Source organism: Chaetodon auriga, chromosome 13 (genome assembly GCF_051107435.1).
Source record: "Chaetodon auriga isolate fChaAug3 chromosome 13, fChaAug3.hap1, whole genome shotgun sequence".
NCBI classification, from domain to species: Eukaryota; Metazoa; Chordata; class Actinopteri; order Chaetodontiformes; family Chaetodontidae; genus Chaetodon; species Chaetodon auriga.
The window spans coordinates 343,857-369,829 of NC_135086.1; the positions used below are offsets into that span (position 1 = coordinate 343,857).

The following is a 25,973-nucleotide window of genomic DNA, read 5'->3' on the forward strand; positions in this document are numbered from 1 at the left end:
TATATAGACTCAAATATATATGTGTATGACAGTTTGATAAACAGTATGTTGTTCTTCAATGTTGTATTAATCCTTTTCAGATATATTCTTATATGTAATACATCCTTGATCAATAAGATCAATAAAACATTTTTTTTTTTTTTTTTTAAGAGAGGAAGAGGCGCCAAAAGGTGACGTGATGACGTGCTTGACTGTGCGTGTGTTGTCAGTTGGCGCCGGGCAGATGCAGTCGGAGGTGAGTGCTCGTTGAACCGTCATCGTGAGTGAAGTCAGGGCGGTTTTTGTCCTCCACTGAGGACACCGTTTATTGAGTTCTCTCCGGAAACAGCCGGTACGCTGCCCCGGGCCTCCAGGAGGCTCTTACCGGCTGGGAATGGGGAGACGTGGGTTGTTCTTAGCCGGGAAAGGAGAGCTAGTTAGCTGGTATCCGTTAGCCTATCGCAGCCAGTGAGCAGCAGGCTCCTGCTGTGTTTTGGCTAACAGAGCTAACAGCTAACGGAGCTAACAGCTATCAGAGCTAAACACAGCAGAGGAACACGAAGCGGCAAAAATACTGACCTGTAGCTGAATGTGAGACACCTGAAGCTGACAGTAAACACGTGCACTGAAGTACTTCAACCGAGTACAGTTGGCACTGAAATGTAACTGGCGTTTGGAGGTACAGACAGTTATAGACAGGACGTCTCATCGAGTCCTGTGCTGTGTCTGAATATCCTGATTACAAGTGAATTTAACCGTTAATCAGTTAAAGACAACGGAGAGAAAACTAAACGAAGAACAGAGTGAAGTCAGCCTTCTACTTCAAAACATGGTGGGACCGGGAGGTTTACTATTTTATTTAGCTTTATTTGATTCACTGAATTTATTAGGAACATGTTCCTGTTCTGCTCGGAATCCTCATACATGTGAAGATAAAACTGACATCAGTCAGTAACGGATGTTTCCATAATGAACCTTAATGATTAAAGCTACCTCCTTCCTAAGTTGGACCTGTAAATATGAATGAAAGTCTGTAAACTGATATTAAATGTTTTGTGTGTAATGTAAACTCAACAGATACTGAATTAGAAAGTGCAGTAAATACTGGAGTGACTGGGAAGTACTGAATGTCAGTGTGTGAGTAAATATTTATCTAGTACTGCATGTAAGCTCTTCAGTCTGGTACTCAGGTGAGTACCAGCAGGTAGTGGTTGGTGCTCGGCCCATACGTAACGTGATCCCATAAACACAGTCTTCCTCAGTTTGTTCAGCTTCCTGATGATGATGATGATGATGATGATGAGATGATGGTGGCTGCTGTGTTGCATCAGTTTGTGTGTCTGTGTCCTCTGCGGACGTCCTGTGTGACACTGACTGCTGTACTTCTATAGTATACTTTGTGTCTTCTGTGGAATAAATGCCGTTGAGACGTCTGATCCTGACTAACAGAATGAGTCTACGTTATGCAGCAGGTGACTCCTTCACACCTGAACCTGAAACTCATTCACTTTCCTGTTCGGAGCCAATGAATATCTGTTTTTCTGTCCTTTTTTTGTGGACAATTGTCTTGTTTGTTAGCATTAGCTTGTGGCACGTTGCTGTGCTCTTTTGTCATGTTGATCAGATAATAGATGACTGAATCTGTCCGTCTGTCTGTCTGTCTGCTGGATATGAATCACAGATCTTTCACCTTGTTTCATCGTTAGCTTGAAGCTACGACTCCTCGTGGAGTCTCTTCTCAGAGAAAAGTCTTTTCTTCTGCTCGTCCAGGTTGACGTTTCTTTGTCGGTGGTGGAATATTGGAGGAGCTGCTGACTTGATTTGTGGACATCTCTCAGTTACTTTCTTGAGTCAGATGTGTGGACAGGAAACACATGTAGACAAGAAATGTGTTGATGGCCAATGAAAGTTGTCGCCTTCTTCTTCTTCTGTTGTGTTTTATGGCGGTTGGCATCCATCAGTGTTGTGTTATTGGACCTGCTGGACTGTAACAGCTCCGCACTCCCAGCCTCCACCCAAAGTCAAGCTGTTCTGCACACAGAGCCAGTTCACCTGTCCGCTTCACACAGGTGTGTTCTGAAACCACTGACGTCACACATTTGTGGTTTTTGTCACACCTGTGTACCTGCTATGTTGACACCTGTATATGAAACACATAGAGGACATTATGGCAAAAGGTAAATTGGAGCAAAAAGCGGTGCCCAGGTAGCTCACCTGGAGGAAGGTGAGCCCCTTGTACTAATCCTGGGTTCAATACCAACCTGAAGCTCTCTGCTGCAGGTCTTCCTCTCTCTCTCCCTCCTTCCTGTCTCTCTTCAAACGCAGTAAACAGGCCAAAAAAAAAAAAAAAAAGATTTGGTAAGAAACAAAATGCAGTGAAATGAAAAATTGTCATGTTTTCACTGCAGTAAAAGTACACAGCAGGAAAGGATGCTTTTTCAGATTGAACTCTGGAATTTTGCTCCACTGTATGTCAGGGGGAAATACTGCGTGTAATACTGCAGTATCTGGATATGACCTTTCCATTCAGAACGAGATCACAGAATATGACTCAGGTTTTAAAGTGAAACTCCACAATATGAAGCAGATTTGTGAACTTTTTATGGCCTCGTCTCAAGTGTGAGAAATTCATGTGGTCACAGCAGTGAAGACGTTTATATACCAATAAATCAGCAGCATGTTAACTTGCAGTCACAGTAGTTTTCTGTGTTCTGTGATGTGAAGCCCTTTGTATGACGAGTAGGGAAAATGACCCTGATCTGCCAAAAAGTGATCAAATACATGAATGCAATAAACGCATTTATTAATCAATGACATGATTGACAGAAAATTAATGATGATGAATCAGTAGAACACAGGCGTTCTGTGGATGCACTGTGATTGTTCCCACATCAGAGTAAATGTAGCTCCAGGACCGCTGGACGTCCTGCGCTCCACCCGTTAGCATGGGTCAGCACAGAGGAGCCCCTCACGGCCCACAGCACCTCTGAACTGTGAGCAATGCCGGGCCTCAGTCACATGACAGGAAGGATGTAAAGCGCTTCATCTGGATCAATCACTGCGTTTACATGCAGTCAATATTCGGGTTATGGTCAATATTCCGGTTTCTGAAACATTTGGAATAACCTGTTTCCATGCGTGAGCAAACAGGGTTATTCCTGCATACATGGTAATTGTAATCAATTGGGATATCCCGATCAAAACAGCGACGCACAGACAACGTGCCGACGCACAGACAACGTGCCGACGCACAGACAACGTGCCGACGCGCGGAGAACGTGTCGACGCGCGGAGAACGTCATGATGCAATGCGCGTCATTTCAGCTTGGTAACTTTTCGCTCACCTTCTTGTGTATCTCTCTATCCTGGTACTTTCTACCGTCTACAAAAGACGTGATATTCATGTCTTTCACCACACTGAAGAGGTGACTTGGCTCCTCCTCGCTCCAAAGTGTGGTGTCCTCCGCTTCGCCATGTTTTCAACAAGTAGTTCCTGCACTCGAAAGACCAAGATTCCTTGCGAATAGAACATGTGCAGAACACAAATTAATGTTCCGTTCGATGGAGATATTCCGATAGGTGTATACATGACCAGATATTCGGGTTAGAAAAGGAGTAACCCAGGGGTCATATTCGGGTTTTTAAAAACTGGAATCTGAGCATATTCTGGTTATTCAAGGTGTTTATATGGCCGTGCGCAACCGGGTTATTGCTGATATTCCAGTTATGAAAGGGTTTCTGACTGCATGTAAACGTAGTAAATGTCTGTAAACACTGTGTAGAACTCAATGAATAGACTTAGACAGAGACTTTATTAATCAAGGTTTGGGAAATTCTTTTGTTGCAGCAGCAGGTTAAACAATACACATAAACATAGAATAAAATTAAGAGAAAATCGTTCTTAAACATTACAACTGAGTATAAAAACATAGAATAGCAGCAATTCTGAGAATATAATGAAGTATGTAAAATATAACGAAGTATGTAAAATATAACGAAGTATGTAAAATATATAAACTATAACTGTAAAATATATAAATTACAACAAAGTATGTAAAATATGTAAAATCTAATGAAGTATGTAAAATATATAAACTATAACTAAAATATATAAATTATAACAAAGCATGTAAAATCTATAAAATATAAATATGTAAAATACAACAAAGTATGTAAAATATGTAAAATCTAATGAAGTATGTAAAATATATAAACTATAACTAAAATATATAAATTATAACAAAGCATGTAAAATCTATAAAATATAAATATGTAAAATACAACAAAGTATGTAAAATATGTAAAATCTAACTAAGTGTCTAAACAAATATTAACATCAGTTCTTAAAGAGAGAGACAGAGCTATAAAGTATATACCAGAAAAAAAATGTGCAAGTTGCAGATGAATAAATGTAAACAATAACCAATATACCAATGTACTGCAGTGATACTGCACGTACTGCATGATACCTCTGGTGTGAAACCAAACTGAGCGTCTGTTTGTCTGATGAGGGTCAGCAGTGAACTGATCCAGACTGGTCGATGCTTTAAATATGTCAGAATATCACAGTGAAGTGAAGATCCTCAACTTTTTCAGGGTCCACGTACATGAATGACATGATTCATCCAGAAAATCACAGATGAGTCAGAGGAACGATCTTCGTTTGCTCCACTCATTTATGTCACAAATACATGAAACACGAGAATAAAACCGAGAATAGTTCAAATGTTTGTCCGACCAGCGGTCCAGAAACCAAAGAGTTCACGTCTGCTGTGAGGGAAAACAGAAAAGCTGACACGAGTGCACATTTGAGAGGACGGAATGAGTGATTTTTAGGATTTCCACCTTAAGAACAGAGTTATTGCAGATATCAACTGACAAATTTCTGAGTGAAATGTCATTAGTTGAAATCAGCTCAAACACACAGTGTGTACTCGTGTAGTACCTGTATGTATCTGACAGTGAATGAGAGCAGCTGCGTTTTCAGACCTCGTTCGGTCCCTCCGTCCTCAGATTACCTCGTCTGTGTAATTACAGAGTGATTGATGATTAACTCTCTAAGCTGTGAACTACGACTGCTTCAATTAACAGAAGAAAGTCACGTCTCGCTCTCATTAATCCTCCAATGTGAGATCAGAGCTGCTCACAGTCACATGTCCCCGTTGGACTGGAGGACTGTCTCTGTTACAGTACGAGATCAGGATCCATCAGCGGATCCATCGATTGATAAGAAAACAATCGCAGACCTTAGACTGTATTCACGCGATGGCCATTTTCCTCTGACGTCACGCTCAGGGTGGGAAGCTGGGACGTTGTGTTGTTTAAACGTAGAGTCTGACGAGTTGTTATCAGTCCGCCGCTTCTCCATTGATCAGCAGCTGAAAAGACGCGGATGGTAAACAGGAGACATTGGACCATATTTCAAGGAACAACAACATATTTGATAACCTGTTAGCTACGATCAGGCAACAGCTAACATTAGCATTCAACCACTTCCTAGCTAACATCACCGTTTGATGGCGTCACACAATCCGATTGGAAAGATGTAAATGAATTCAGAAAAAGCCACGAACATCTTCACTGCTTTGACCGTCGTGTCCTGGAAGGTTTCAGCGTCTCTCACGTCTTATTGTGCACTTGACAAATGGAGACATCAGTCTTTGAGACGAGCTGCAGTGTAACCATCAGCATGTTAACATGCTAACATTGGCTTGTTAGCGTACTAAAAAGCATGGTTAGGGGAGCTGTAGCTCAGGAGGTACAGCGGTCGTCTGCCATCAGAAGATCGGTGGTTCGATCCCCCGGCCTCGGCAGTCCACATGTCCAAGTATCCTTGGGCAAGATACTGAACCCCAAAACTGCCCCTGATGCTGCGCCATCGGTGCGTGAATTCATATGTACGTCGCTTTGGATAAAAGCATTCAAATGACTGTAATTGTAATTGTACCTGGTTATAGTTACTCATTGAAGGTCTTCGTTACGTGAACGCATGCTAAATGTCAGTTACACATTAAATGCCATGATTTCATGATAAGAGATTTCATGACCGTCTGTCCAGCAGCTGTTGACGTCCGTCTGGAACAAAGTGCTTGACTGAGGGACGTCCTCAGTGCGACGCTGCTAACATGGCTAAAGGTCATCATGTCACTTTTTTCTGAGTGAAAAGTGAAAAACACGACCTGTTTTTTCTTTCGTGTAAATATTGTCTGAAGTGATGTGAAAGTGCACTTTTCCAGACATGTCGGGAAAACCCTGAACACGGTGACTTTAAGGCGTCTTTAACGTGGAGGTGAAGGCCGCCGCCGCGGCGCCCCGATGTCATCAGGACGAGGCCGTGAAGTGGCAGCAGCAGAAAAACATTTCCAGGCTTTAGTTTCCAGCGTCACTGTGCTGCTGACTCACGGCCTCAGCGGCCGTTTACCCCTCGCCGGCTGCTGGGGGGATTCCCTGCCAGGGGGAAATCGATGACATTAACCCTTTGTTTCGTGGGTGTCGGCAGCCTTCCATGTTTGAAGCAGTGGGCGAGGAAAGGTGTCTAGGTGAGATGAGTCTTGTGGAATCCCCCGCCGTGGTTGACAGGGACTCTTTGTGTTTAAGGTGGAATGATCGATTTCACGTTGACTGACAGACTTCCAGTCAGGCTGACGCTCGCTGTCACGCTTCTGTTTCCTTTGTTTCCTCATTCCCTCGTTAATCTTCACGTCTTTTCCTTTCACATTACTTCATCTGTTGACATTTCAGATTTTCCAGTGTCGTCATCATCATCATCATCATCATCATCATCAGTATTATCATTATTATTACTGTTATGCTGTTCTTATTATTGAACAACCTTTATTGACCCAGTTTTTGTGTTTGCTTGTGACTCTTTGGTGTCGCTGTCTGTTATCAGCTCAATTTGATCATTTTGTCTCTTTTTATTTCTCTTTCTTCTTTCTCAGTTTTTATCGTTCCATTTGTTGATCATTTTCAAGTTACGTTTCCACTCTTGTGCCTCTTCATGAGTGAGACTTAAAAATCTAATGTTAGATATTAAATAAAAACGTCATGAGTCGACTTAAACAGTTCCATTGGACAGCTTTGATTATTTTATTATTGTCATTGTGCTGCGTTTGCTGTTATTTTCCCTTTTGTCAGGTTTCACTTTCAAATTTCTCAACAGTTTTTAATGATACATAAATATACATACACACACACACATATATATATCATTTTTTTGTTTTCATTTTTCATCTTTTTTTTGCTGTTAATCATCATAAATGTTTTTCCTGATAATTAACAAAAAAAAACTGAAGCTGATCATAAAATGAATCTTAAAGTTTTATTGAAGTTTTGTCATTTTTTTCCGTCTGCTGGTTTCCAGGCTCTGGCCCCTCGAGGGGTCCCCTGATGATTGAAGAGAAAAGTGATGACATTATTTTTTTCTGATTTTTCTCGACCTTCGCCTCGCTCTCGGACTCTTTGAGCTGTCCAGCCTCTAAAAATGGTGAAAGTGAAACGACGTGAGAAGGAAGGATAAGTGATGTGGTCCACGCTGAGGCCTGAGCCTGAAACCGGTCCACATTTCTTCATTTTAAAGACCAAAAGGTCAAAACCACGGAGTTAATCAGCGTCCGTCCTTCTCCCCGTCTGACACGTTCACATTTTCATTTTTCACATTATTTTGGCAGCATTCAGGAAATAGATTGGGCCATTTGAGCACAATGGGCAACATTATGCTTCTGTTTCCAATCAGATTTTTATTTTTGACACATTTGCATTGAACCTGTGGTGGAGGGCTGAGCGGTATCAGGCAGAGAAGAAAGGCCTCATTTCCTTCTCCTGATATGAGTGGTGTTACAGCGCTGCAGGAGCAGATATTGACTGATGAGCAGTCTGTGGGCGAGCGCTGAGTGCTGCAGCTACATTAGCTCCCATTGTGGGCAGCTAAATGGAGGGCGGACTGGAAATGACTGGGAGGGAATTCAGAGGAAGGACAGAAAGCTCGGGGACTGGAAGACGTCCACTTCCTGTTAAACCTCCTCGCATCATAATGGACTCGCAGCTTCTCTATCAGGACACATTGTGCTGCAAATAGACAGATATTATGATTTATTGTGGTTTGCTGCTGCAAAGTTAACTTTCTGCAGCGTCAACAATAGTTTTCCATTTACTGATGCTGAGGAAGATCCGCTCTTCATCACGTCAGCGCCTCCGTCAGGCTGCTGCACAGTTTACACTGAATGACACATCTGTCTCTTTGCATAGTGGAAAAGACATTTCCATCCAGCCATTAGTAATGACGTACAGTACACAAAGGAATGACGGCGTACATCACCGTGTGGACGTGGACGGCGACGTGCCCGTTGAGAGGTCCTGGTCTCAGGATCGAGAACCGTTGGTTTAGATTAAAGAACGTCTTTCAGTCTACCCTGAGGTCCTCATGTCTTATTTTGTCTGACCAGCAGCTCGAAACACAAAGAGATTCAGTTTTGTGTATGAATGAAACTGGAATGAGTGAATTTAAAAACTTTGACCGTTATTTGATTGTCAGACAGTTTCTGATTAATCAGGTCCGACCACTTAATACCACACTTAATAACTGAGTGGAAGTTCCAGAGAAGTCGGTTTGAGCTCACCGTAGACTCCATCCAGTCCACCATTAAAGCCAAATCCCCTCAGAGTCCGTCAGGACCTTCACGGCACCGAATGATCCTTCGAACTGTTCATTGATCCTGAGCGACAGTCAACATGAATATCACATTGATATGACTGATGCTGATGCATCGAACAGGCAGAACGTGGACCAGAGAGACGTTTCTGTGGCAGCATCACCGCTGTCGAGGACCAGGATCCTGGTTCATGAGTCCAGCTCAGGCCTCAGTCTGAAGGCCAGAGTCTGTTCAGGAGGATTTAAAGGTTTAATGTCAGACTGTTTGATCAGCGTTAGATTTCGGGTGTGTTCTTGTTCAGTTTGTCCGGCTTGACTTGTTGTTTTTGTTGTTGTTGTTTTATATGTTGTCTGTTGTGATCCGTCACTGGACACGTTTATCCAAGCGACTTAATCCTCTGGGGATTAAGAAAGTTATTTAATCCAAAAACAAGAACAGTCAACCCTTAAAACTGATGAACGCAGTCCTGATTCCAGAAGAGTCTGGACTCTGTGAAACACATGAAACCTGGATTCAGTCTTTTACAGACAAACTGTTTCATGACAGCAGGTTTCTCAAGCCTTCTGGTCTTTCGTTGGACCGATGTGTTTGAAGCTTGTTGCCGCATCATATTCACATCAGTGAAGCTGGTGAGGTGGAACATTAAATATGCTGAGCACATTTTGTCTCCATACTGACTTTCTGACAGTTGATGGAGTTGTCATCGATCTGATTGGTGCTCTGATTGTCAGAAAAAGAAGCCTCATCGTAGATGGGTTGATAATTTCATGTCGTTGTTCTGCGTCTGTTTGTTCAGATGTGACTTGACTTCTTTCAGCAGAGAGAAGTTTGATTTCCTGTGTTTCTCCTCGAGTTTTTCACGTTTAGTCATCCTGAGTTTTACTTTGTTGCTGTGACACAAATGCCAACAACAGGATGTGGACACGTTTTGAATATCGATCTGTCAAACGCTGCTGCAGCTGATGATGATCTGTGTTATTGATATTTATATCAAGTGGGGATTTTCAGACAGTCAAAATTCACACGGTGAATCAGTGAATTTGTAGTGTTTTTGCTAAAAAATATCCTGAAAATGAACATTTTTTCAGATTGGTTGGTCAGAGTTAGTTATTGTCGTCTTGTTTTCTGCCACATTATTATGACACTAAGATCGTTTACATACAAAATCACTTTCTATATTGTTCAGTATGTTAAATGCTCCAAATGTACACTGATCACTCACATATAACAAGGAAGCAATCAGTTGTTCATAAAACAACAATACCGCTAAAGTTAAGTGACATATCATTTTTCAGAACCAACAGAGTCCTTTCCAAAAACCAAACCCTGAAAAACAGGAAAATCAAGAGAACAGGGAAATGTTTCAATCTCAAACCGCCATCCTCGATCAGCTCTCATTCTTACAGCTAATCGATCCGATCAATAATCCCGTCTGTGTCATCTGCGGCAGAGCTCTCAGGCTGCCAGCGTCCTGCTGGTGGAGGCGTTTCACGGCGGCTCTCACAAGCAGCTGATCGACCTGCTGAGAGACAACATCGACCGCTGCGCCGTCTTCACGCTGCCCGCCAAGAAATGGCACTGGAGGGCGAGAACGGCGGCACTGCACTTCAGCCAGACCATCCCCACCTGCCCGTCATACAGGTGAGTTGTTTAAGCAGAGTCTTCAGTCATGCTAGCAGCTCGCTGAGACTCTGTTTTGGCACAGCAGTGTTTTAATTAAATGTAACTATCAGCATGCTAACATGCTCACAATATTAAGAAATCTAGATTTTACCAGGTTCACCATCTTGTATTAGTCTGTTAGCATGCTAACATTTGCTAATTTTCAGTAAACACACTGCAGCCGAGGTGAACGTGACTGTCATTAGTTCTTCAGGTATTTGGTCACAAACATAAGTGTTGGACACATCAAAACCTGATGATGGCGCTAGAGCGAAAGTCAGAGGATCATTAATGGTGTCAGTTGATCCTGAGGGGGAGCTGAATGTCAGAACCACATTTCATCAGTTCGTCTGGTGAAGAATGTATCTGAGGGTCATGTATCAGAAAAATGACTCTAATCAAGCCAAACATTAGCACATTAATGTGTAATGTTAACATGTTAGCATGCTGAGAAGGAAACATGGTAAATGTTTTAGAATTATGTTAGATGTAGCATATTAAACACCATGCTAAGGCAAGCATGCTAAAAAGGTAAGAATGCTAAATGTTATCATTATCAAACGTTCCACATACATGCTGACTAGCTTGAGATGTAAGATGGCAAATGTTACATATATATAGCATATGTTATACAACATATACAACAATGATTATACAACATATGTTGCTAAATGTCTAAATGATACTTAATGTTGTGCTGCTGTTGGCTTATTAGCACGCTGACGTTAGTTTGTCAGCTTGCTGTTTTTGCTGTTGGGTTGAGCTCGTGTGAGCTGTGGTATCTTTCTGTTTCAGTGAGAAAACACTGATGTCTTTAGAGTTATCAGAGGTGGTTTGACTCGGTGAGTTTAAATCAGATGATTCCTCTGTGCGTCCACATGGACTCACTCGGGAACTCCTGCAGGTCTGAACCGCTAAGTCTGAAGTCCACAGGGAGGCCGTCGCTCTGTTCTCGGCAGTGAAGGGAGTAAAAATAGACAGGACTCATCTGCTTTGAGTCAGAGTGATTCCTGTTCCACTTTTCTATCCAGGGGCCTGAAGAAAGACCCGAGCAGGTCCAGGAAATTAGCCTAATCCTGGTCTGTGAGGACAGCAGTGATCAACGATGGTTCGCTCATGGAGAAGCCACATCAAAGCTGCTGGGGGAGGTCCAGAGCTTCAAAGACGCACAGGTGGTTCAGATGAAGTGGTTCATGGAACAGCATCAGAGGGATGGGGGGGCAGCACTGCAGGATCACCCACAGGGGAAGACCTTGTTCTGATGGTCCACATCCTCATCTGAACTGAGCTTTCAGAACTGTTATTTCTGTCCTGTTGACCAATTTGTCCCAAATTAAGTCCCACGTCAAGCCCACCTCCCAAGTCTTATAAGTCCGTCCCAAGTGGAAACAGACAAATCCCCCGTCAAGTCCTGTGTCAAGACTGACTCGTGTTGAGTCGTTTAAGTCGTGTTGTACGTCAGTTTACGTGTCGCAATGAATTAATGTTTCATCTTTGGCCTTTGGGAAGATATCAAGTCCTTTGAAGTCATCAGGCTGAAGTGACATCAGGAGTCAGATCAGTTCAGAGGCCGAGCACTCAGACTGCACAGAGGAGGATTTTCATGAAGTGTTGTGACCTGCCTCCTGCTCTCCAGAGGAGGAACCCCTCACATGTTTAAGGACTCCATGTCTTTCCTGGAGCTCCAGCTTCAGGGCACACGGCCCTGGTCAGGATGCTCGTACCTGGAATGATCAGTCTGATCAGAGGGCTTCTTTTCAATCATCTCTCTGGACCTTCATGTTGACTCCAGATGTGGTTCTGAGGAGGTTTCTGACACCAGGTTTTTGGCTGTCTTTGTTTAATTTTCCTTCCATCAACTTCATATTTCTGTACATGTTTTTCTCTCCAGAGTCCTCTTCACCTCTTCGGTCCTGAACCTGTGTGAGCTGGTGGCTCTCAGACCAGATCTGGCCAGTCTGAAGAAGGTTCTGTACTTCCACGAGAACCAGCTGGTTTATCCGGTCCGCAAAGACCAGGAGAGAGATTTCCAGTATGGATATAACCAGGTCCTCTCATGGTAAACACAGTCCTTCTTTCTATGGGACAAAGTCATTGTAATGATAATTAAGATTTTTGGCATTAGTGAGTCCTTTTTATCGGCTATGAAGTCCTGGATCAAGTCCAACATGTCAACACCGGTTAGTACCAGGTCAAGTCTTAAGTCCCACATCAAGACCAGTAAGTCACAAGTTTGCTTGTTTTAATGTCCAGAACCCAAATATGTCCAGTTTTCTGTCGTCAGACCTTAAACAAACAATGACGTAAACAACATTGAACATTAAATAGTATTTTTCTGTCGATCGCTCAGTTAAAGGACTTATTGTCATGGTGATGGACTTTCTGTTTCCAGTCACCACAGTTATTTAAGACTTTGTGGAAACGTCGCTGCTGACATGTCGATCAGTTAGTCACTAAAACACACTGAGGTTTGATCGTAGACAGTAAAAAGTGACGAGTGTGATTCATAGTTCATGAGCAGCGACTGAAAGATAAAACCCTGAACGATGTGGTGTTACTGATGACTGAGCTGCAGACCTCCACGTCACTTAAAGTTAACTTCAATTCTAATCAGTGTGATAATGAAATAAAATGAAAGCTAGAATCAAAAATGAAAAGCTGGACGCAGCGTTACGTCACTGTTCGTCTGCTGGATCCTCTCAGCTGCAACAGTTTGTCTCAAAGAGCATGTCAGGCTGCACATGATTGGTTAATGAGCTGCAGTGACACGATTGGTTAATGAGCTGCTGTGACATGATTGGTTAATGAGCTGCTGTGACATGGTGCTTGGTGTGTCATTGAAGTGGTCTCGTTGTCATTAATCAGCTGTCGAACAGTGAAGAGAAAACTGATTGTTGTTGATCTGCAGGGCAGCTCGTCAATAAGTGGCGTCTCTCCATCTCCTCTAATGTCGTTACAGCAGCATTAAATAACTGATCATTAAGAGGCCTCTGATTGGATCAAAGCCAGATTACTTCACTCATTTCAATTAAAATGCAGCATAAAGCTTCAGGATGAAGCCGAACCCTCGGCTGCAAATCCAAGCTCCATTTAGAGAACTGCAGTTTTTACATCAGTGGGTCTGCTGTCCCCGTCAGGACAGTGTCTTCATTTGTTATTATTCTGTCCTGTAATGTCTATCAGAGACACGAGGACTGATAGTAAAAGATTATCAAGACTGTTTGCTTTTGCTACAAATATAAATAAAGAATAAATATCATTAGCAGACATTTGAAACCTCCAGATATCGACAGAAGTATCAGGCTCAAAGTCAAATATTGATCAGGCTGCTCTGCTTATTGGTATCAATACTCACCACTGATCATTCTGTGTCCTTTCTTAGTCTTCATGTGAGCAATGTTTTAAACAGAAAATCAGCTGATTCAGTCCTCACTGACGTTTGTCCTCACGTTTGGCCAACGTGGACTTTTCCCTGTTGACCAACAGCAAACGGGTCCAAAGTGGACAAAACTGTTGTTGCTAATTAGAAATGTCCCATCCAGCTTCACTGAAGGTCCTGTAAACCTGGTTCACCACAGGGACCTGGTTCACACACAGTGAGGACACCACACTGGTTCAGGCTGCTCATGATTAGCACTGATTTCATCTGACGATTTCAGTTTCTCAAATTATTGTTTAATTTCCAAAATGTGAAAAAATGTCCTTGATGTCCAGACGACATTCAGTTTACTGTGATGTCAGACAGAGAAAAACAGAAAATCCTCATGTTTGAAGAAAAGGGACCAGTGAGATTTTTTTTGGTCAGTTCACTAATTGCTCCTCTACAAATACTTCTTTCTTTCTTCAATATACTGTGTTAACTTTTTGTACCATCTGTGCCTCATGTACAATTAGCAAATGTACTGTACTGTTGGCTAAAGTACTGTTCTGTTAGCTAACTTACCCTTAGCTAACATATTGCACCCTTAGCTAACATATTGTACCCTTAGCTAACGTATTGCACTCTTAGCTAACGTATTGCACTCTTATCTAACGTATTGCACCCTTAGCTAACATATTGCACCCTTAGCTAACATATTGTACCCTTAGCTAACGTATTGCACTCTTAGCTAACGTATTGCACCCTTAGCTAACATATTGTACCCTTAGCTAACGTATTGCACTCTTAGCTAACGTATTGCACCCTTAGCTAACATATTGTACCCTTAGCTAACATATTGCACCCTTAGCTAACGTATTGCACCCTTAGCTAACGTATTGCACCCTTAGCTAACATATTGTACCCTTAGCTAACGTATTGCACTCTTAGCTAACGTATTGCACTCTTAGCTAACGTATTGCACTCTTATCTAACATATTACACTCTTAGCTAACGTATTGCACTCTTAGCTAACGTATTGCACTCTTAGCTAACATACTGTTGCGTTAGCAAAGCTTTGTGGTCATGACGCACATGGAAACATCACAGATTGAAGTGGTTTTGTGCTGAAGATGAAAACGTGCTGTGACCGCGAACCTGCAGACTGAACTGATCACACAGGGATTGTTAACCACCTCAGAGATTCACTGCTGAGTTATACTTTAAATGTGAGTGTCTATCAGATATTTTCCGTCTGTGTGTTGGCAGCCTGGTGTCGGACGTGGTGGTGTTTAATTCCGTCTTCAACATGGACTCCTTCCTGTCCTCCATCTCCTCCTTTATGAAGAAGATCCCAGACCACAGACCCAGAGACCTGGACCTGCTGATCCGACCTAAGTGTGTGGTCCTGCACTACCCGGTCCAGTTCCCCGATGTCACCAGGTCAGTGTTGAAGAGTTGAATCTGCAGACAGGTGTTGGATTACACAGGAGCAGACTTTAATGAGGATGTAGTACTGAACTCTGAACAGTTTAGAGACGACTGGAGGAGGCCGCTCTGTTTCCAGGGAGTCATCAGTTTGATCTCATCGTCAGCACAGTCCGTTGATTCACGAGCAAAGGTCAGATGACGACAAACTGATCTGGGTGCTGCTGTGTGCTGCTTTAATGGAGACACCTGAAGCTCCTGAAAAACTGAAGCTGTTCAATACTGACCTTCATCCCTCTAACCAATCATATCAGCTCTGATGATAATAATGCAAAGCAGTTGTACTCAGCACAAAGTGCAGATTAAAACATTTCAGGAGAGAATGAGCAAATAAGATCAGATGATTCACATAATACAAAAATAAAATAAAGGATGACAGATGAAAACAGTAGCAACAAAACCAACAAGACATTTTGGAAATCAAATGGTTTTGTTTTTGAAGAGTGATTTCAATCATGTGACTGATCGTGCAGTAAGATCTGACTCACTGTTTATGGTTAGCGTGTATGCTAACGTTTACCCTATATAACATTTAGCATGCTATATTCCCTGAATGCTAATATTAGCATGCTAGCTTGTCAGCATGCAAACTATCAAACTCAAACACGTATACCCCCGACCCCCCAGGAAGCTTTGAGGCTGTTTTAATCTTCTAATGCTAGCATGCTCACTGTATTAGTTTAGCATGCTAGCATTAGCTAATTAGCATTAAGCACAGAGTCCAGCTTAGGCTGAACGTGTCCCGGGTTCGAATCTCGCTGCGGGCACCGGGTGTGTCCTCCACCATGCCTTCGGTGCCTGCTGCTCGAGGAGGGCCTTTCTGTGTGGAGTTTGCTTGTTCTCCCCGTGTTCACCTCCGTAAAAATATACCCCCACTAAAAACATGCAAGAAGATCACCACCTGACCAATGGTGACGCCGAAGAATGGGTCCCCGGGCGCCGGTCTGGCTGCCCACCGCTCCTGGTCTGCCGCGGAGGAGGGACGACCAGGCGGAAGTCAAATTTCACCTCCGTGTGCCGTGCTCGCATGTGTGTGTGACAAATAAAGGTCTTCTTCTTCTGCAGTATTTGCTCATAGAGTGTTGGACACATTAACATCAATAAAGTTATTTCAGTTCATTCTGGGGGGAACGTCTGAGCTACATTTATCACAATCGTCCAACAGCTGCTGAGACGTTTCAGTCTGAACGGAGTGATGGACTCTCGTCCTTAGAGTTAGTTTATGGAAAGAAAGATGTCTTTGATGGTTTCAGTCTTGTCTTTGGAGAGACTGTGTGTCGTCAGCACTTCCTTCATTAGCAGTCAGCGGACACGTGTGTGGATAGAATATTTAAAGTGTGTGTTTGCCAGTGATGCTGAGCTGCAGGATGACTCGGCCTCTCGCCTCCAGTGCTTCTCAGCTCATTTTCAGATGCTAATGTGTCTGATCCAAAGCAAACTCACAGAGTGTAAGTAAGCGATGATATGCATGGCCGACAATCCCCCCCACACGCCCGCGGCCCCTCCACCAAACACTGTGAGTCCGGCTCTTACATTCCTCTGCAGAGGTATTAAAGGGTGGTGTTGTATGGAGGAGGATTCATGGTGAGAAATCTCACCAAACCAAAACTCTTTATTCCAGCTTGGTTTTGGTTTTCAGGATCGATTAATGTTGCTGATTATTCAGTGACTCATTTAGTCTGTAGAGCACCAGAGATGAATGGAAAATGAATTTCCCTCCAGTCAAACGCTTTGTTGACAGATTAAAAACAGCGCTACTTAATAATACTGAAATGTTCCTTATAAATATCTGATTTTAATATATTTTATCTGCAAGTTTCAATGAAATGGGAACGCTTGCATGTAGCACGTGCTGTTCCAGCGAGTCTGCACGGCTGGCTGAGCTGCACCTGAAGGTCGTCTAGGTGGAACGTCCAACTGCCGCCACATCAGCAATACTTGTCAGAGCCAAAAGACCGCTGTCAGCATCCAGCTGGAGCAGGTGGGCGGCACGCGGCATGCCGGACGGCACAGCATCACTCAGGGCTTTGAGTGGGGAGTCGAGTCCTCATCGATCCACTGTGCTGCCAAACTGGCGAAGGTGAAGGCCGAAACGTCCTGAAACAGGCCGATTTCAGTTTCTGTGATGTGTCGACGGCTCGAATCTCAGAGCTCGGGTACACCGAGAAGACGGCCACACCCTGTTTGATCTGCAGCTGCTCATGGACGTACTGGATCAGAGCTGCTGTTGCTCTGCCTGTGGCTCTCTGGACATTGTCTCTGTTTCCTGTTGCTAGCATTAGCAAACTGCTTGAACCCTGAGTTGTGTTGGTTTTTTAGATGTTTCATCAAATCGCTTGTTAAAGTTTACGGTCTGCTCTCCTGCTGACACTGGTCCTCCCTCCACCTAACCAACTGTCTGTGGCCCTCAAACCGAAACTCAAGCTGCCGTTGTTTCTCATTCTCAGATGGACAGTTCAGCTGTTTTCAGTTGTTGCTGATTTCAGCACTTAACAAGTCAAACTGACAAAGGCTTAAAGTTAAAACTGAAATTTCATAAAGCTTGAGCTTACGTCACCTACCTGTGTTCCACACCTCAGCTCCTTTCAGTGCTGAGACTGAAGCTGACGCTTCAACTCCCTGAAGCGGCTCACCTTACACGTGAAGTCCCACGCAGACATTTGCATTCAGAAATGTATGTTTTAACACTTTCTAACTTGTCTTTGCACCTGTGATTTTCAGTGCAAATAAGCACCCTTCAGTTTTCTTCAGCCTTTTCTGGGTTTTCCTTCAAAACGAACCGCTGTGTCGAAGAAAATGCTCCTCGGGCTCAAATTCAAGTGTAGTTTGCGGATCAATTAGTCCTGTAGTGTCAGATTGAGGTGGATTCATGGTGAAGAAAAAACTCTGCCGGTCCAAAAGAAGACAACAAAAGCAAACAAAAAAGGGTCTTTTGTGAAGGGAGTCTGGTGAGTCTGAATGCACTGAGGCCTCTTTGTGGTCAGCGTGTTTGTGGTATCCATCTATCAATCGGCCTTTGAGTGGTGGACTTTTGTAATTTAATAGTGATTGACCCGAGCCGGCAGAAACCTGCGGTGGGACACAAAGACATCACATCCATCACAGCCGAGGACCCTGACGTCTCTCTGAGGATTGTCGGGGTGAAATCAGATCAATGTGGACTCCACGTTACCAGCAGGTGTCTGAGTCCCGAGGACCTTTTGTTCCTGTCCGTTCAGACCAGTTTGACGTCGGTCTTCGTGCAGCTGTCAGGGGTCTGCTGCTCGTCAGGTGTTCAGCCGGAGGATCTGATTAATCCTCATCATGGTTTTGTTGCGGCAGCAAAATATTTGCTCTAAAGAAACTCACTCCCTCAACACCAGAGTCTGTCAGTACACCAGGGAAACTCAGGACCGTTGGATTCCTAGTAAGTGAGACCTGATCTGGGACCTGTTTGAAAGGCTGATTTTTTAAACCAGTTAACCACATTTACACCTGGGACTGAAGTGCCGTCTGCTGTGTGTGTGTGTGTGTGTGTGTGTGTGTGTGTGTGTGTGTGTGTGTGTGTGTGTGTGTGTGAGAGAGAGATTGTTTGGATGATGATGTCACAGTAAGCGCAGGTACAGGTGTGTTGGATGAAACAGGTGATTTGACTGGTTTTCCTTTGAAGTGCGGTGTGACTAATGACACCTGAGTGCGTCTGTTTGACTCCGTCCTTTAGTCACATGACAGCAGCTCAGCTGGAAACATGTGAAGATACTTTCAGTAATTGATCAGTAAATATGAGCGTGAGCCGACCAGCCTTTGATCTCATGACCGGACTGTTTGTTCTGGAACGCTCTTCTCTCTTTCTGGTTCTAATGGATTCATGTTGGTTTGTTGTTGATCAGCTGAGAGAAGCGACTTCTTTCAGACATCAGTAACGAGCAAAGTGCTGCTGACGACCGCGGCCTCGGTGTCCTCCATCAGTCACTGCTGATTGGTCAGAGCACAATAACCCTCCAATCAGACCGCAGGTCACAGTCTGCTGCTCGGGATCAGTGTTGTATTTGTTGTCCCAGCTGAACCTGCATGTGACCCCAGCAGGTTTTACATTTGTTGTTTTGGAGCCGCTTCTTCTCTAGACTGAGAATAATCCTGATGTCACACTTTTCCCTCCATACGAACGCAACATCAAACCACCAGAAAACAGCACCACAAAGTGGATTTGACTCTGAGATCCTGGGTCTTGCCCTCGGTCAGGACCCCCCTCAGGTCATGGGACCGTCAGCGGGCGAACACTGGACTCTGGCAGCGATTGGTTTTGACTACCAGCTCTCCCATAAAGTCTCTAATGTGGATCTTAATGTGCCGTAATGACTGGCCGAACGTCCTCCGGTCTGCTGATGAGATGGTTTTAAAGCGACAGGGACCTTCGGCGTGAGCCGGCTGATCCCAGGACAGCTTCAGGCCCGGGGGCTCGGAGCTGGATCGGACTCCTCGTCCTTCAGCGTGGAGTGCGAGGAGCCGTCAGATGAAAGCCGACGTGGTGTTGAGCCTGAAGCCGGCAGACATTGGTGTTTAACGGCGGCTGAACGTCCTTCATACAGATAATGAAACCCGAACCTCCACGTGGCCTTTGAATCTCGTCTCCGCGTCGGCCAGGTTAAACCGCTCTGAGTGGGTCTTTGGTCCAGACCGGTTCCAGACTCAGTCTCTCAGACTCCAATAAAGTAAATGAGCTGAAATGATTTTGACCTTCGTCTCCTCGTCTTCAGCGGGCCTCACAGAGGTGAGGTCATCGCACAGATTACTGTTGATTTATCAATAACGTAATCGTCCACTTTTATTGGCTCCAGTCAAATGTCTCATTTCTCAAATGGATTGTTCCATCATGCTGCTTTCCTCTGAGACGCAAACAGAGACTGAACCCAGCGTCCACAGCTGTTACATCATCTGTCCGCCTGCTCGGTCCACTCTGTCTGTCCCCTCTGTCTGTCTGTCCATTCTGTCTGTCCATTCTGTCTGTCTGTCCATTCTGTCTGTCTGTCCACACTGTGCACTCTGTCTGTCCCCTCTGTCTGTCTGTCCATTCTGTCCATTCTGTCTGTCTGTCCATTCTGTCTGTCCATTCTGTCTGTCTGTCCACTCTGTCTGTCTGTCCACACTGTGCACTCTGTCTGTCCACTCTGTCTGTCCATTCTGTCTGTCTGTCCACTCTGTCTGTCCATTCTGTCTGTCTGTCCACTCTGTCTGTCCACTCTGTCTGTCTGTCCACACTGTGCACTCTGTCTGTCCACTCTGTCTGTCCATTCTGTCTGTCTGTCCACTCTGTCTGTCCACTCACTCACTCTGTCCACTCTGTCTGTCTCTGTCCACACTGTATCTGTCCACTCACTCTGTCTGTCCACTCTGTCTGTCTCTGTCCACACTGTCTTACTTACTTACTTATCTTCTAATGTCTTTGTTGTTGTTGTTGTTTGTTCTTTCTTTCAGTGTCCCCATGTCTTCCAAAATAATACTCTTTTTGACTTTACTGTCTTCATATCTTAACATCTTCATGTCTTCATGTCCTAAAGTCTTCTTCAAGTCTTTAAACACCTTGATGTTTGAATCTGTCTGTCTTTCTTCATGTCTTGATGTTTTAATTGTCACATATTTTAACGTCTTTCAGTCTTAGAGTCTTCATGTCTTCTTATCTCAGTTGTTGGATGTTTTCATATTGTGATGTCTTGATTGTGAAAGTCACCTGCACAGATTGTGCTGGTTTTCCTTCAGTCCTCCATTCAGTGAGTGTCCTGGACCTGCAGCGTCTCTTAGCGTCTGATGTAAAGACTCCTGTGGAGGCTGATGAATCTGTCTCAGGTTGACATAAGGAGTCCTTGTCCCTCAGAACAACCTCAGCGCACATGAACGCACGGTGTGTTTGAGCTGGACTGACAGCCCGCAGGACGGAAGAAAATACCCACGTAGAAAACAAGAGGATGGGCAGAAAAGACCAAAGTGTCCTGAACTCAGCAGACAAACCTGATGGATGAAATCTATTCCAGGTGAGCGATGTGGTCTGTGCTCACTGGACGTCACCACCGACAAACACGGTTTAAAACGTCATCAAGTTAATAAACAGACACTTTAAAAAGCCTTTACATTCTGTAGATTCATCAAAACATCTGTACTCTGTTTAAGGACTGACACGGTTTCAGCTGGACTGAAGAGTTCTTTAAGGTTCAGGACTTGGATCTGATCTGGGCTTTGTTGGTCTTGACTTGGACCTGATCTGGGCTTTGTTGGTCTTGACTGTGGAGGTCTGTTTATGGTTTCTGTCTCAGAGCACCTCAGTCCTCGTAGATTCATGGCGATGAGGCGTTCAGGAGCGTTCAGGAGTTTGCAGTTGTTGTTTACACTGTAAACATATTTCTCTAATGGATTATTCTGCTGGTTGTTTTTCAGGCTGCTGCCCAAACACAAACTCCTCCGCAGGTCTGCAGAGATGTCTCCTGTTGATGACATCATCACACCTCAGGACAAGCAGCCGACGCCACGGTAACAAATACTGCTTTCACTTCAACAAGAATAACACCTGCGTTAGACCAGATTCAGCTTTCATTGCATAGATTACGTACTTCACATGTATGAACCGTGGAGTGGAAATCACACGGAGCGCAGAGAAACAGATGAACACCCACCTTCACCGTCCTAACACGTCTACCAAAATCCATCGAAGAGAAACAGACGGCGGTGATGTCAGAGCGCTAACAACATGGCAGCCAAATGAAGCAAGCGCCTGATGTTGAAGTCGAGCAGCAACGAACACGAACGCGAGTTTTGGAGAAGTTCAGTTCCAGTTCAGAGGTGCAGCTGTAAGGCCCAAAATCCACCGTGACCCTGAAGTATCTGTGACTTGACTCCTGACAGAAGAATGAGAGAATATTCTGCGTCAAATGAAGCCGCGGTTCATGGAAGGCCTCCTTTAGACTCTGGGGGGAAGCAGCCAGCCAGGACGGTTGGTCTTTTTTTACAGTGTAGAGATCATAGAGGAAGGAAGCAGCACAACACAATGAACCAGTGTAAACAATGTATTTACCAGGAGAGAGGACAAACAAACGAGATGTTCTGAGCAGATCAAGTCAATGATCCCAGCGTCTGTGGAGAGAACTGGACCGTCCAGAAGCCAAAGACACACGAGAGTCAGTCAAACAGCTGTTTCTGCTCGAAGAGGACAGATGTCTAGAGGACCCTGTCCATCGTACTGTCTGAGCTGAACGTGGACATCCAGGACGACGACGTTCCATGGCAGCCTGTTGGCTGGCTGCCGGCTGCAGCGCTCTGGTTTAATACAGGACCAATCGAAAGACCCGTTGAGTCACTTGGACATGAAATAAAGCAGGTCCATGAACACCACACCAAAGCTCCCTGCGCTCTGTGAAGAGGTATTCACAGGTTCAGAGACATCCTGGTCCTGACGAGTGTTTTTAATCAGTGTTACTGTGATGACCCTGACAGGCCTGAGCAGGAGGATCCACATCAGTCCACTTCAGAACCCAGAACAGACCAGGGAACAGTGAGTGAGGAGGGCACGGAAGACCAGATGAAGCCTCTGCACATTGTGTGGCCTCACAGGTGGTGAGTGGCATTTATGTACTTCATGATAAGAAAATATTCAGTCAGCTCGTCATTTCGGAGAATAATAATAATAATAATAATAATAATAATAATATTCTCGTAATCTGTCGTCATTTATTAGGACGTAAAGAAAATGAAGGTCATTTCTGAACAACTTGGTGATGTTCTGTCCAAAAGTCACAGCATTTGAAAAATGGTCCTGAGTCTAATAAGAAGGAATGTTACTGTTCATTAGCACGTTAGCGCGTTAGCATGCAGTCATTCCATCACTCTTCGAGCAGCTTTTATTCTGAAGTTTATGGATGATTTTTACCGTCCGCTTTCACTTCCTGTCAGCTCCAGCAGTTTGATCCATCTGATCTGAGATCTGTTGATCTTTGTGGTCAGTTTGTGTCTGCAGTCAAAGACTCTCTAACTTAGAATATTGGACTGAACAGCCACCGTCCGTCGGCCGTGCGTGTTTCTGTCAAAGTGTTTTTCACCTTCTCTTGTATCAGTGACAACAGCGGCCGACATGTAATCTGCTCTGAACTGAGCAAAAACACAGATGGATTAGAGCTTTTATTCTGCTGGAAATGAGGATTTCTGTTAATCTGTGATTGAAGCTTCTCGTCTGTTTGTTTTAATCTGTGTGTGGCCCCGATCCTCAGATTACAGCTCCGTCTTATTGCTGCTGGGGGGGGGGGGTTAACAGCTGTTCCAGGTGAAGATGCTGCTGCACCGGTGGGGGGTTAAATCTGTGTGTGAGAGCTTTATGTTGATCAGGATCAGAGGATTGACGTCCTGATTGAAACACAGCAGAAAACACGACGCTCTTATTATCCAGGTTTTTCATATGGAGTCTGGAATACTTTTAATCTCATAAGTGACTGAATCACACGTAATCTCTGCTGAACACCTCCGCTGCAGTCACCTGTCACACCTGCTCACCACCACAGTCCACCTGTGTGCAGACCTGAAGCCTCATCACTGTTTCAAAAATCAGTTTGTCCTTTCTGTCACTTTTTTTGTTGTGACTCTGATCCAGTACGATGCACATTTTCACTCTTCCTGATATTTTCTGCTCAGTGCTTATTGAGACAGTAACGAGCAGATGAATCGGTAATGACAACGGTTGTCTCTAAAGATTGTTTGTGATCTTTCTGGAAACTCTGATGTTTCTGATTCCACAGTGTGACGGTGAAGCTGATGATAATTTAAGACGAGTGTGAGAGCCAATCAGGACTCCTCTGTGACCGTTGTTAGTGGACATGATGTCTTTCCTGAAGCGTCCTGAAGGCATCGTGCGACTGGTGAATTAAACACAGCTGCACTTTGAAAGTGCTTTGATTTCTCTTTGTTGTCAACAGACTGAACTCTGAACTGAAGTATGAAGTGATGACACGTCACTCCAGACGGGGAAAAAAAGACCAAAAAAGGAAAAGTCTGTTTATCTTCCAACCAGAAGAACAGCAGCTCTAAACTTCTCTTCACTTTTCAGTCCAAAGAGTGTTCTGAAGAGACCTCACTAACTGATCGTTAGCAGATGAACTCGTGATCGTTAGCAGATGAACTTGTGAACGTTAGCTGATGAATTCGTGCACGTTAGCTGGTGAACTTGTAAACGTTAGCAGATGAACTTGTGAACGTTAGCGGATGAATTCGTGCACGTTAGCTGGTGAACTTGTAAACGTTAGCAGATGAACTTGTGAACGTTAGCGGATGAATTCGTGCACGTTAGCTGGTGAACTCGTGATCGTTAGCAGATGAACTCGTGAACGTTAGCAGATGAACTCGTGATCGTTAGCAGATGAACTCTTGAACATTAACGTTAGCTGATGAACTCGTGAACGTTAGCAGATGAACTCGTGCACGTTAGCTGATGAACTCGTGATCGTTAGCAGATGAACTCGTGCACGTTAGCTGATGAACTCGTGATCGTTAGCAGATGAACTCGTGAATGTTAGCTGATGAACTCATGAACGTTAGCTGTGAACTCGTGAACGTGAACGTTAGCAGATGAACTCGTGAACGTTAGCAGATGAACTTGTGATCATTAGCAGATGAACTTGTGATCGTTAGCAGATGAACTCATGCACGTTAGCTGGTGAACTCGTCAACGTTACTAGATGAACTCGTGAACGTTACTAGATGAACTCGTGAACATTAGCAGATGAACTCTTGAACATTAACGTTAGCTGATGAACTCGTGAACGTTAGATGAACTCGTGCACGTTAGCTGATGAACTCGTGCACGTTAGCTGATGAACTCATGATCGTTAGCAGATGAACTCGTGCACGTTAGCTGATGAACTCGTGAATGTTAGCAGATGAACTCGTGAATGTTAGCTGATGAACTCGTGAACGTTAGCTGATGAACTCGTGATCGTTAGCAGATGAACTCGTGAATGTTAGCTGATGAACTCGTGATCGTTAGCAGATGAACTCGTGAATGTTAGCTGATGAACTCGTGAACGTTAGCTGATGAACTCGTGATCGTTAGCAGATGAACTCGTGAATGTTAGCTGATGAACTCATGAACGTTAGCTGTGAACTCGTGAACGTGAACGTTAGCAGATGAACTCGTGATCGTTAGCAGATGAACTCGTGAACGTTAGCAGATGAACTTGTGATCGTTAGCAGATGAACTTGTGATCGTTAGCAGATGAACTCATGCACGTTAGCTGGTGAACTCGTCAACGTTACTAGATGAACTCGTGAACGTTACTAGATGAACTCGTGAACATTAGCAGATGAACTCTTGAACATTAACGTTAGCTGATGAACTCGTGAACGTTAGATGAACTCGTGCACGTTAGCTGATGAACTCGTGCACGTTAGCTGATGAACTCATGATCGTTAGCAGATGAACTCGTGCACGTTAGCTGATGAACTCGTGAATGTTAGCAGATGAACTCGTGAATGTTAGCTGATGAACTCGTGATCGTTAGCAGATGAACTCGTGAATGTTAGCAGATGAACTCGTGAATGTTAGCTGATGAACTCGTGATCGTTAGCAGATGAACTCATGAATGTTAGCTGATGAACTCGTGATCGTTAGCAGATGAACTCGTGAACGTTAGCAGATGAACTTGTGATCGTTAGCAGATGAACTCATGCACGTTAGCTGGTGAACTCGTCAACGTTACTAGATGAACTCGTGAACGTTACTAGATGAACTCATGAACATTACTAGATGAACTCGTGAACATTAGCAGATGAACTCTTGAACATTAACGTTAGCTGATGAACTCGTGAACATTAGCTGATGAACT

At 44.1% G+C, this 25,973-nt stretch overlaps 1 protein-coding gene across 3 annotated transcripts in view; it reads left to right on the plus strand.

The window, feature by feature from the left end:
* The first annotated feature begins 186 nt into the window (after positions 1-186).
* Positions 187-25,973, plus strand: part of gtdc1 (glycosyltransferase-like domain containing 1) — a 37,641-nt gene continuing 11,854 nt past the window's right edge. For all 3 annotated transcript variants that reach the window (XR_013077954.1, XM_076746846.1, XM_076746847.1), the window contains exons 1-6: positions 187-235; positions 10,081-10,271; positions 12,184-12,351; positions 14,920-15,093; positions 21,547-21,639; positions 22,600-22,719. Coding sequence is in view for 2 of the 3 variants with exons in the window: in XM_076746846.1 (XP_076602961.1) it covers positions 224-235; positions 10,081-10,271; positions 12,184-12,351; positions 14,920-15,093; positions 21,547-21,639; positions 22,600-22,719 (758 nt within the window). In the remaining variant the exon portion in view is untranslated. The remainder of the gene's footprint in view (positions 236-10,080; positions 10,272-12,183; positions 12,352-14,919; positions 15,094-21,546; positions 21,640-22,599; positions 22,720-25,973) is intronic.